Raw genomic sequence first — 12415 nt, forward strand, 5'->3', positions numbered from 1 at the left:
CTAAGAAAGTCTTTGTAGGACTTTTGGGCCTTGGTGGCAGACAGTACTAACTGACACTTTGACACCTCCAGGCAGCTGGTTCTGTGTGCACAGCAAGTGGCATCAGACCAGGGCCAGGCGGGGACAGTGAAGGTCACCTGGGGCTCATGTAGCGTTCCCAACTTCATGGTCTCTCTACTTGGCCCTCGGTTGCTTCATTACAAAAATTGTTTGCATCTAAGGGACAAGCTCAGAGCTCTCCTTAGTAAGACGTCAGGACTGAAATCACCCTCTCTCAGGAAAAGGCGGCCCAGCTCCCGGAGAGGGGACACACTCGGTCAAACCCCGAGGCAAACGAACAGGTTCAGGAGGCCTGGTGGAAAGACAAGACCACAGGCAAGACTGCAGGTCGGCAGCTTTGCAGGAGGCAGTGAAGTCCGGGCCCCATCTCTGGAGGCGGAGAGAGTGAGCACAGGCAGCCTTCCATCTGATGCTGGAAATGGGTCCTGCCCACTTTCACCACTAATAGCAAGTTCTTCCCACTGAGCTGACATCCCTGGGTGGGGGGGCGGGGGGGCTCTAGGAACCAGGCAGAGACCCAAGGAACTTTGTAAATTGAAACCGAAAGGAAGTCTCTGTCCCCCTCTCGGTGGCAGATGTCTCTGAGCCTCAGCCACGACCCAGGGAAGAGCTGAGTGCCGGGTTTGGGGACATGCCAGAGAGGGTCCGGGGGCCGAGACTGGCTTCTTGTCTGAATTGGGTGGTTGTGGGGCTGAGATTGTGATGATTTTTAACAGCCCGAGATAAAACGTACATACCATTCAATTCACCTAGTTTCAGGGTGCAATTCCAGGAATTTTAGTATATTTACCGAGTTGTGCGACCATCACCACAACCTGAATTTTGGGACACATCCATCACCCAAACAAAAAAAGCCTCGTGCCCAATGACAGTCACCCACATTGTCACCCCAGCCCTAACCATGAACCTACTTTGGGGGACAAATTCGCCTTTATGGACAGCTCATGAGATGGAGTCACACCACAGGTGCCCTTTGTGTCTGGTTTCTTTCATTGGACACACGTTTTGGGAGCACGTCTAGGTTGGAGCATGGACCAGAACTTCATTCCTTTTCGTTGCCAAGTAATATTCCACTGTGTGGCTACACCACACTTCCTTTATAGGACACTCTTGTGTCCCTTAACTCTGTGGAATTTTTAAAAAGTGAGCCATGTGAGAAACTTGACATTCAATTCATTCAGCTTGAGACAAAGGCGCTGCACCCTCCCCGCCAGACTCCAACAACTGCCTGGGGGAGTCTGCACAGAATAAAGTATTGGGAGGATGCTTCAGAGAATTTTGATTGAACAATTTTGGACCCTTCACTTCAAACTTACAAGGACAAAAATCTTGGTCTCAGCTTTTAATTCCTTTTGGGCTTGAATATATTTGAATTTCAATTTGAGGGGATGCCTGAGATTTTCATTTCTCCCGAGAATTTGCAAAAGGGTGGCGTTGTCCTTTAATCACATAGCAAAATCCCTGATGTACCTTGTTGAATAGCATGGCTGGGAGTGATCTGAATGTGTATTAGAATCAGAGAGACTTTCAAGCCTTGGGGACAGAGTATCCTTTGAGTTTCTTTCAATAATGTCCTACTCTGAACTATTTCCAAAGCCTTACAGGGCAGGAAAAAATTATTTTACCCACCAGCAGTCCGAGAAGGACACACCCGGGGGCACTGGATGGCGAGGTGAGGGGAGACGGCTGTTGCAAGTCCTAACCAATAGCTGCTGTCCTTCCCCGAGGACCAGACAGCACCCGGTGGTCTTGACAATGAGAAGCCCAGTGGTTTGGAGAACAAACCGACAGGCCTGTCGTCTTTTCTCCAAACAACAGCGGCTCTGATAAAAGAAAAGCACTGGATGATGATGACGATGATGATTAAGAAGATGATGATGATGACGCCGGCAGATGTCAATGGGTTGGGGTCTGATTGGTCGTTTTGATAGGGGAGGTAGGAGGGTAGAAGTGAGCAGGAGAAGAAGGGAACTAGCCCCGGTTAAGAGGGCCCTGGCAGCTGCTCTTACTTGGAGCACAAACACCCTGCTTGCTCAGCAAGATACTGAGAACAAGATATGTCACTACCGTAGAAGAAGGGAAAATGCTGGAGAGGGAGGGAAACCATCCTGCTTACAATACACACCCTGCTGTTCAGGACCACTTTTAATGAGCTTCTCAAATAAATCATGGGAAATTGACAGGTTCACACTTACGCTCTGAGAAACAACCTTGAGAACCAGAGGGGAGGATGGGACACCTCAGCAGAGAAGAGAGAGAGAACAGAGGGAGGAGGGGAGACAGTGTTGCCCATAGAGATAAAAACCCTCACACAATGTAAGGAGAGGCCACTTCCCTCTGTTGGGTCGGCCGGCTCCACATCTCAGAGTGGACTCGCTGTTACTATAATAATAAACTTCTTGTTGGCCTCTGCTGCACAAACTGTCTCTTGACTGAATTCTTTTCTTCAAGAAGGTACAGCGTCATTCCCAGGAACAATCTGATTTTACAGTTATGTACTTATTCTTTGGTAAAAAGTATTACCTGCCCACTAAGTTTCCCACAAGGGAAAGTCAATGACATATCCCTCGGCGTGGTGATGAGTTCACTAATAAACACAACGCAGACGCGTAGGCAGAGGTAAGGCCTGGGCACAAATGACGGTAATACAGTCACAAGAATAAAAACAGTTGCCAGAATCTGGGGGAGTGGGGAATAAAGAGGTCCTGTCCCATGGGCAGGCAGAGGGCCAGGTCACATACCGCATTCAACCCCTCCAATGACTGTATGGGCCACTGTTACATACACGTGACATCTGAAGCACAGAGAAATCCAGTAATTTCCAGAGGCCACACAACTCCTAAGCAGCCAAGCTCGAGGTCAAACCCAGGTCCACCTGACACGGATCTGTGCTCTGCTCACGGCCACATGCTCCGTTCTTTGAACACTCGCTTAAGAATTGGGGTGTTTGCTCTTACTTCGTTAAGGGAAGGCTTTGATGACAACTTAGCTGGGACGTATAACAGCTTTTATGGCATCGCTTAAACCAGAGCCAGCAAAGAGGGCACTACTCGTGGGCCAACTCCACTGGTGGTTTCTGCAGTGTTACGAAGGATTCTGAGGCCCTGGGGGGAGTGAGTGACATGGTCGATGTGCACTGTGGGCCCCGGGTATGAAGTGGAGAGGTCAGTAAGAGTTCTCGGCCTGTGAGAGGCACTGTAGCCGGACGGTTAGTGCGGTGGACGAGGGAGCCAGAGAGACTGAGTCTGAATCTCAGCCTTGACGCCAGCCCTACGGCCTTGGGCACACGTCCCCAGCGCCTTCATCTATAGAGGAGAGACTCAGAGTGAAAGAAGTCACACCCTCTTAGGCAAATGGACAATTCTGAAGTCAGAGTAACAACTGCATCCAAAATTGACTTAAATCTGCTTAATTAACCAGTGACAACTCGCCTCAGGAAACATGCCTCTGAAAGCCAACCAGTGACGGCGCCACACTTGGAAAGACAGCCAATCAGGAGCGGAAGCACTCTAGTGACCACGCCCGCCCGAACATGTCACCGATGGGCTTCTGGGACTGATGTCACACCACGCCCACCTCTATCCAGCAACACCCCAAAACAAGCGCTGCGTTTTCCTGAGGGATGATGGCACTTTTGGTCATGTGGGTGACAGACAGACGGACACACTACCTTTAACTCTATCTTCGTTTATGTTTGAAATTTTTCATAACGAAATTGGAATCCATTTAATTTTTAACCAACTCTTTCCCCAACTCCTACATGTCTCTGACTTAAGTAACAAATCCAGCTTTTCAACTGCAGGTATTGGCAGGCGGTCCCCTCCTCTGGTGCCCTGATTGTAAATCCATCGTGACGATGACCTGCGCCAACACATGTACCATGTTTAAGAGCACACCTGCCACCCGTCACGTCACGCGCTCCAGGAGTGCGTTCCCCACATCCCATCCCCGACTTAGCACCCTCTGCTGTCACCTTGCAGAAATGTCTTCCTGAAAGCCTGGAATCCTGCCGACGTCTTGTTTCCTGACGAGTCCCTGACGGCGAGGCCAGTAATGTTGTCCAGCAAGAGCAGATAAGAGAGGTTGGTGGCCACAGGCGTCTGGGTGTTGCTCACCAGCAGACGCACCTGAGCCATCTGCCACTCGCTGTGCCCGGACACCTAGCACAGGGACAGAAATGAGGGCAGAGTGGCTGACAATCCCAACCCCCGAAAATGACGTCCCAGCTCCACTTGTGCACGTTAGGTGTCCAGGCAGAGAAGGTGGACGTGTGTGTATGTGTCGGTGGACACGCCTGTGTGCACACACACTCATGATTGCACGCACATGGCAGCAAATATATCCGGAAGGACACAGGAGGGCATTACGGTCTCACACAGGTCTGAGAATTTATCAGGTCTGATTTCAAAGGCCCCAGGAGAGTTTTGACTCACGTTTGCCAAGCTGTTGCTTGGTGACAGTTTCAAAGTAACTGGGACTCTGAAATGCAGTGAAATCTTTCCTACAGAGAAACTTAGAAAGAAAAATATCCAAGCACAGAACCACAGTCAGGTTGAGGAGACTGTAACAATCGGTGACACCAAGAAAAGCAAACAATGGCTCCTTCTCACTCTGTTAGAATAGAAGCGAAATAAGCAAGTTGCAGAACTGTGTGGATGGAGCGCTGCCGCCTACATGAAAAGGGGAAGGTATTTTATATATGTGCAGACACACACATACACACTCATAATTACACATGTGTGGCAGAAAACGTCTCTAGAAGGACATAGGAGAAGCTGGTGGCACTACTGTACCCAGAAAGGGGAACAAGATAGCTGAGGGCCCGGAAGAAAAGGAGGGTTGTGCAGTAAAGGGTTAACTCAGCAGACTTGGGCTGTCCAAACCCTGCACATTCCAAAGACAGAACTGGGCCGGGCCCAGCTCCTGGGAGATTAACCTCTACAGCCTTGGAATATCCAGCCTGATAAGAGTGCCTTTATATACCCGTGACTTTGGGCCACACCAGGGAGTCTATGCTAACCATGGGAGTCCTGGTGGGGCTTTGGGGCCAGGCAGTGTCAGGGTGACCTCTGGCGGGGCTGGAGACTGAGTAACTGAGGGCAGCTGCATGGGTGCCCCACGCCTGTCCTCAATAAAAATCCTGGACACCAAGGCTCGAGTGAGAGAACCTCACCGACGTCACACATCACTGCTGGCAAAATTAAACATTGTCCATGCAATTCCACCAGGAAAGGACAGTGGGAAGCTATCTCTCCGGCTCTCTGTCCTATGCGTGTTTTCCTTTGTTAACTTGAATCTGTATCCTTTTGCTGTAATAAACTGTAACTGTGAGCATGACAGCTTTGCTGAGTTCTGTTACTCCTTCTGGTAAATCACTGAACCCAGAGGTGGTCTTGGGGATTCCCACCACAAGAATAATGTGAAAAGCCATCTCATGGGATTAGGATTAAAGACCTAAAAGACATTAAATATTTTGTAAAACTGTCAAGTACCATATCGATGTCAAAATCCAACAGAAAATATATCACACTTTCTTTACCATTCTAAATGATCACAGAGGCTTAGATCACTAACGATAATTCAATTGTTACCCAAAAATCTTAGTCCTGGCGCTGTGATAGAACACATAAATCCCTTGTAGGTCCCGTCATCACTCACGTGTCCAGACATGCATAGATAACCCCGTTATTTGTCAGTTCTTAAATACATAACCCTACTAATACCGGGGGTTCCAAACAATGTACACAAGTGGACTCTTTGGTCACCGTTACTCAAACAATAGTTTGCCGTAATCAGAAGTGTCTGGACGCTGATGGGAACCACTTTGATCACCCCTTGTAAGTGCAGAAGTCAAACGTGACTTGCATTCATCTTTCGTTATCGGTATATATTGAGTATTAAAATTTTAATACAGTTTTCCTTTCTTAAAATATATATAAATTTTTTTGGCACCCTCTGTATATGATTTGGGCAAAATCCAATTATTTTCCCTTCAAGTAGAAGATACCTGTAAACACTTACCACTGCACATTTCTGAAAAATTACTCCATTCCCAGAAGTTCCTTGACCATCTCTTGAAATGTCTCCATACTACAATAAAATATAGAAATTATCATAAAACAAAAAAGTTTATACTATGCATATTTAATAAGTGTAAAAGATGAACTTTTAAAAGGGAGGGTAGAGAGATTACTTCTGCTAGTCTAGTAATTGCCTTAAGTAATCCTGAAGATTTTTTTAAGGAGTATAAAAGGATTAAAACTGAAAACCTCTGAGGAAAGAAGAATGTGAATGTGTGGTCACATGGGAGCACTTTTCCTGGTCTGGGGGTGCGTGTAAACGACACCCATTGTCACAGGGACACAGCAAACCCAGCCCCACAGACAGGGAGTGGCTGTGGGGAGAACCCAGAACCCAAGGCCCTAGCTCTTTTCTGTGCAGCTGGTGGAAGGGCTGTCGGAGACACGCCCAGAGTGATGAAGGGAAGGGGGCCCCATGGACAGCTGGGCTGGGCCTGGGCAGGGTGGGGACCCAGCAGAGGCACTCGGGCACCTACAGCCCTAGACATAGGTGCTCATCCTCAGGTTCATGCAAGGGCACAGCAGCACTGGACAGGGAGGTGCCCGAGGCTCACCCTAGTCCCAGGGGCCTGGAATGGGGGTCCTGATGACCTCAGGCCCTTCCCACGGGTACTGCCCCTATGTCTCTGCAGGGATGGCCTACCCTCAATGTCACTGCTCTCCAAAGAGGCAAAAGTCCACCAGAATGTTCTGGCATGGGCTTCCCAGAAGGAAGAGCATATGCAAAGCAGGCGTGGCCAGGTGAGTGGGCTCTGAACATGAGGACCAGCGCGAGAGCAGAGAGGAGGCCTGGGGAACATGGCTCCCTTGGCCTCAGTTTTCTCATCTGTATAAAGGGCCAGATACTCCCAACTTCTGGTGGCAGGGGCCAATGAAAGGACCTTCAGAAAATGTTCTGTCATGGTAATTTTTAAAAGCTCATTTTACAAAACACAGTATTATTGTTTTGTCTTTTCTAGTGAAAACATAAGAACTACCACTCACAATAGAAAGTGGACAGAACCTCGTTTTAGAGAGCTTCAAATCTGTAGCAAGGCGCCCTGGGGCCTGCAGGTACAGAACGAAACAGGGCCAGGGGAGCAGGGCCCTGGGGGTGGGCTGGGAGGACCCCAAGGTTGCAATGGGCCAGACCACTGAACACACATTCCTGGGAACAGAGGCCTGGGTTTGCCCCAGGGGTCAGGGTGGAAGAGGGTGTAAGCAGGGGAGGGAAGTGATCAGATGCATATCTTGGGGCGATCACCTGGTGGTCTGGGGAAATGGATGGGAGAAAGCACAAGTCAGGGGGCTGGGGCAGACCCAGAGGAAAGTCACCAAAGGCCAGAGGGGACGAGGTGGGGACTGATCCAGGGGCTGCCAGGGGTGGGAGAGAGATCTGAGCTGGTCAGGAAGAAAAGGCAGTAGGACTGGTGACCATTTTGGGAGGAAGGGGTAGGGAAATCTAGGGTGACAGTCAGGGCTCTGTGCTTTCCCCAGCTTGGGACCACAGGGGGTTGGGGGGCGAGGGGGTGAAGTGGGAAGTGGCTAAATGCATCAGCCAACAGAGTGCAGTCACTTACAACTCCAGCCAGTAATCCAAAGTGTTCTTTAAACAACCGCTACTCTCTCGCGGAGCGCTCGCCTCTATAAGACGCTCTGCGTACCTGAGCCCATCTCACTCTCACATCCACTCTCCGGGGTAGACGCTGCAGTGGTTACAGAGCAGGAGACTGGCCCAAGAAGTGAAGCGACTTGCCCTCGGTCACAGAGCTCTCGGGCTGCAGAGCCGATTCCATCCTGCCGCAGACAAACTCGGAGCCGGCGGCCACCTCACGTCTGCCTCACCCTTTCCTGGGAGTTTTCAGCCATAAGTGGGATCCACTAAAGAACACGGCGCGGATCATCCTCGGATCCTGCCCTGCCTTTCGGATAATCTCCCCAACTCCAAGGGACCTCCCGCCGCGGGTGGAGACGCAGCCAAGCGTCCCAGTCACACCTGAGACTGGGGGCGAGCCCTCCTCACCTGTGCGGTCCCCTCGGGTCCAGCACCGGGGGCCGCGGGGGAATCCGGAGGAGCCTGCGCGCCGAGGGGACGCTGCAGGGGACCCGGGCCCGCGTGGAGCCAGCCTCGGCCCCCGGGCCCAGCGGGCAACGCCAGGGCGGCAGCCAAAAGGCCCCCGGCCAGCACCCACGTGGCGCGCCCGGGGCAGCCGGCCCAGCCCATCGCCCGCCCCGGACGGGCGACCCCAAAGTAGCCGGCGCGGTGCAGTTGTGGCAGCTTCCGGACCCCAGGCCCGCCCCGCCGCCGAGCATGCTCAGTGCGAGCCGCCGCGGAAAGTTTTCCTGGCACAAACCCCGGCATCTGGGATTTGGCGGGCTGGGACGCGGCGGAGGATGAGGACGGGCGTGGGAGGCGGCGAGCGGGTCTGACTCCGAGCACCCCACTAAGGCCTACTTTGTTCTCTAAGCCTCAGCTCAGCCCACCTTCTCCAGGAAGCCTTCCTTGACACACACCGGGCTGAACCCAGAGTCTGCCCCAGGCCCACTAACCTCCTGTTGAAGAATTGAGAGGCGCTTGGCTAGGCAGGGCCTTATGTCCTGGAGAACCCAGAGGGTTCCGGGCAGCACAGAGGGGGTCTGGGAGAGAGACTGGCAGCTCAGGAGCAAGGGGGAAAGAGACTCTCATTTCCTGTTGGGTTCAGTTCAGCGGGATTGGGCACCCACTGCCTGAGCCCTTGCTATGGATTAGCCCCTGGCCCTGCCCAGACATCCCGCGACACTCCCACGGGCGGCTGTTAGCCACTCTAGGACATCTCTGGGGAACCAGAGAGGGGAGTTGGTGTCTGGAGCCAGGAGGCAGCAGCTGAGCAAACCTGAACTCTCCATGGGGGCAGGCAGGGCTGTGCCTTGCCATTGGAGGAAGGAGGAGAGGGAGATAGAGACAGGAAGAGGGACTGGTAGGTCACTCTCTCTGCTTCCCTCAGGCGCAGCCCCCACCTGTTCTTTGGGGAGAGAACTCCCCTCCTGTAGCCTCCCTGCAAGGCAGCCTGCCATGCTGTCTGCAGCCTTAGGCCAGGAAGCCTGGCACCTGTCGGCCCCTTCTCCCTCACCCCTCCACGGACAGGCCTTCACTGACTTGACGTGGGCCAGGTGATGGGGTTTGAGAATCTGAGACTTTATTAGTTAAGCTTCCTACACCGGTAGGCCGCCTGTGGGGGTACCTGGCAGCAGGCCAAAGGCTAAATGCTAGTGTATTCCTGGAGCATAGATTCGATTTGACGATGAGCAATTTAAAGGATGATTTTAATATTCACACAACTGTATAATTAAGTAAAATGGAAAGAACGCTGCATTTTTTAAGCTAAAGCTTGAGTAATCAAACAGCCAGCATAAAGCAAGAACTTCAGGCTATTGCCCCCATAGGCTTTCCCAGGAGCCTTGGAGATGCTTGTAAGGAAACATTTAGGAAGCATTGCATAGTAGAGAGTGTGAGCCCTGAAGCCAGACGGACAAAGGTGTTACTGTATCTGTCCCATTTCCTCCTTGCAGCACCTTGAACCAGCCTCTTCTCTTCTCCATCTGTCAGTATCTTCATCTATAAAACGAAACCTGGATAATACTAATTCCCATCTTGCCCACCTGGAAGAGTTGATGAGGAAATGATGAAAACACTAGAACCTGAGCCACGTCGAGGGTAAGGACACAGAGGTCTTCTCGGTTGAAGCAGATCCCTGCATACCCCTGCCCCAGCCCTCACAGGGAATTAAGCTCTAAAGGGTAGGCGTGTGTGTGTGTACTGTGGGTGTCCACTGCTGTACCCCCAGTACCCAGAACAAGAGTTAGCATCTAGTTGCTCAGTAAATGTTTGTTTGAAGAAAGATGCTGAAGTCATCTGGTTGCTTACGTCCCCACGCGGCCCCCACATCCTCGCTGCCTGCTCCTTGTCTTCTTCCCCGCTGGCCTGATGCTGGTTCATCAGCAGCTTCTCTGCAAAGGCTGAGTGTACGAAGGACCACACAGTGTCTGCTTCCTAGTGGCGGCTGGGTGTAACAATCTCTCCACACACTGCCTTAGAGGCGAGTATTGAGTGTGGAAGGAAACAGCATTAAGACAAGAGTCTTAAGGAACAAGTCCAGAGGCAGTGGGGACTGTGCCGCCCAAGGGTGGCCAATGGGTAGGGTTTAGGAGCAAGGCTGGACTCAGCCTCTGTTTGATAGGGGAGGTAGGAAGGTAGAAATGAGGGGAAGGAGGGAACTAGCCCGAGAGGACGCCCCTTGCAGTTGCTCTCACTTGGAGCACACGCAACTTGTTTGCTCAGCAGGATATTGAGAACAAGATACATGATTAGAAGAAGAAAAATGCTGGAGAGGGAGGGAAACCATCCTGCTCACCAGAATATACATCCTGCTGTTCAGAACCATTTTTAATGAGCTTCTCAAATAAATCGTGGGAAATTCACAAGTTCACACTTACGCTCTAAGAAACAACCTTGAGAACCAGAGGGGAGGACGGGACACCAGCTGACAGAGAAAGATAACTGAGAGGAAGGAGGGGAGACAGTGCTGCCCATAGAGATAAAAACCCTCACACAATGTAAGGAGAGGCCACTTCCCTCTGTTGGGTCGGCCTGCTGCGTGTCTCCGAGTGGACTCGCTGTTACTATAATAATAAACTTCTTGTTGTCCTATGCTGCACAAACTCTGTCTCTTGACTGAATTCTTTCCTTCAAGAAGACAAGAGCTGAGGTACAAATGTCATCCCCGGTGATCCACTGAGTCACTTAAGCTATGACTGAGCTTCCACAGCCCAAGGATGGTGGATAATAGGACCCATCTCAAAGGTTGTTGGGAAAGTGACTGACGTCATCAGACTACATTTTTACAGTATCGTAAGCGTCCCATAACCTTAACCAAGCAAGACTCATCTATGTGGCTGGGGGGCCCCATCTCTGCTGTAAGTCCAGAGGCCTCGAGTAAACCAAACGCCTCCAGAAGGTCGTTCTCGCAGAAAAACAGGCCTCTCGCGGGGCATGCTCAGTGCAAAGGCAGGGCTGGGGGCGGGGGCGACTCAAAGTTTGGGGCTGACGATCCAGGCTCCTCCTTCCTGCTCCAGCAGCCCAGGGAGTCGGGAGAGGAGCAGGAGGAAGGCGGCTGCACAGGCTGAAAAGTCTGCGGACGCGCCGCGCCCCTGGCCCGTCGGAGCTCCGAGTCCGGCGTCGCCGACCTGGCGGACACGGGGCATCGGGCGGCGGGCTTAGGTGGTGTGCGGCGGCGGGCGGGATGCGGCCCGGCCGCGGCCTGAGAGCCCCCGATGGCCCACGGCGGGGCGGCCTGCGGGAGCGACGCGCGGCTGCTGCTGGGCCGGGAAGCTGTGCGGCCCGCGCCCGCGCTCCTGGCCCCCGCCGTACTGCTGGGCGCCGCGCTAGGCTTAGGCCTCGGCCTCTGGCTCGGCTGCCGCGCCGCCCGCCCGCGGCCGCGACACCAGGTGGGTCAGCGAGCGGGCAGCCGGGGTGTGGGGCGCACGGGGCGCGGTGCTCCTCAGCCCCGGGGTCGGGCTGCGAGCCCGGGCTCTGAGCGCCCTGCAGTGATCACAAGCTTCGCTTGGCGCGCAACCGGCCCTGCCCCGGGCTCCCCTCCTGCTCCAGCAGAGGGTTGGAGACAGCGATTTCAGAGGGAGGCGGCGGGGTGACAGAGGGCAGTGTCCTGGGCCCCCCGGAAGTGCCTGTTCCATGCGATCCGCTGTGTGATATAAACAGCCGCCAAAGCCCTGCAGGCCTCACTCTTGTCATCTGTAGCACCCAGGTTTGGACTGGAAGCTGGTAGGACCCCCACCCCTGGATGTCCATTCCGCCTTCTCCTGTGGATTACCTACCGTGTTTCCCCGAAAATAAGACCTAACCGGAAAATAAAGCCCTAGCATGATTTTTTTCAGGATGACATCCCCTGAACATAAGCCCTAACGCGTCGTTTGGAGCAAAAATGAATATAAGAGCCAGTCTTATTTTCAGGGAAACACGTAGCTAGCCTCTCCTAAGTCCCTGCTGCAGCATTGGGATTCCTTCTTCCCTCCCTCCCTACAGTAAAAGTTTGCTAGGAACCTTGGTGAGCCCCTGGCCTAGGGGCTTAGATGGCACATCAGTGAGAAAGAGACGCAGATTACAAGTAAACAATTATAACACAACTTTGGGGGGCCTGTGATGGGGAACTAGCACTTACTGAGTGCTGACTGTTCTAGATTTATACTATCCTGGTCTTATTTTGTGAGTGTAATATTTTACCTCTCTGAAGATTTTATAA

General features: G+C 52.5%; 2 protein-coding genes across 7 annotated transcripts in view; one reads left to right on the forward strand and one right to left on the reverse strand.

Moving 5' to 3' along the window:
* The window catches only part of EVC2 (EvC ciliary complex subunit 2), a 93436-nt gene extending 85001 nt beyond the window's left edge, over nt 1–8435 (reverse strand). Inside the window, exons 1-3 of one of the 4 annotated variants that reach the window (XM_019718018.3) lie at nt 8143–8435; nt 6082–6150; nt 4034–4220 (exon numbers count right to left, since the gene is read on the reverse strand). In XM_019718018.3, coding sequence (XP_019573577.3) covers nt 4034–4220; nt 6082–6150; nt 8143–8343 — 457 coding nt within the window. In that variant the 5' untranslated portion in view covers nt 8344–8435. Of the gene's footprint in view, nt 1–4033; nt 4221–6081; nt 6151–7783; nt 7938–8142 lie in introns of those variants that run through there. The other 3 variants (XM_019718017.3, XM_088792939.1, XM_088792931.1) reach the window with 3 other exon arrangements.
* Nucleotides 8436–11218: 2783 nt separating this feature from the next.
* The window catches only part of EVC (EvC ciliary complex subunit 1), a 47313-nt gene continuing 46116 nt past the window's right edge, over nt 11219–12415 (forward strand). The window contains exon 1 of one of the 3 annotated variants that reach the window (XM_074321115.2): nt 11219–11603. In XM_074321115.2, the coding sequence (XP_074177216.2) occupies nt 11430–11603 (174 nt within the window). In that variant the 5' untranslated portion in view covers nt 11219–11429. The remainder of the gene's footprint in view (nt 11604–12415) is intronic. The other 2 variants (XM_074321116.2, XM_074321121.2) reach the window with 2 other exon arrangements.

Source organism: Rhinolophus sinicus, chromosome 1 (genome assembly GCF_057876585.1).
Source record: "Rhinolophus sinicus isolate RSI-liver-muscle chromosome 1, RSI-T2T, whole genome shotgun sequence".
In the NCBI taxonomy this organism is placed as follows: domain Eukaryota; kingdom Metazoa; phylum Chordata; class Mammalia; order Chiroptera; family Rhinolophidae; genus Rhinolophus; species Rhinolophus sinicus.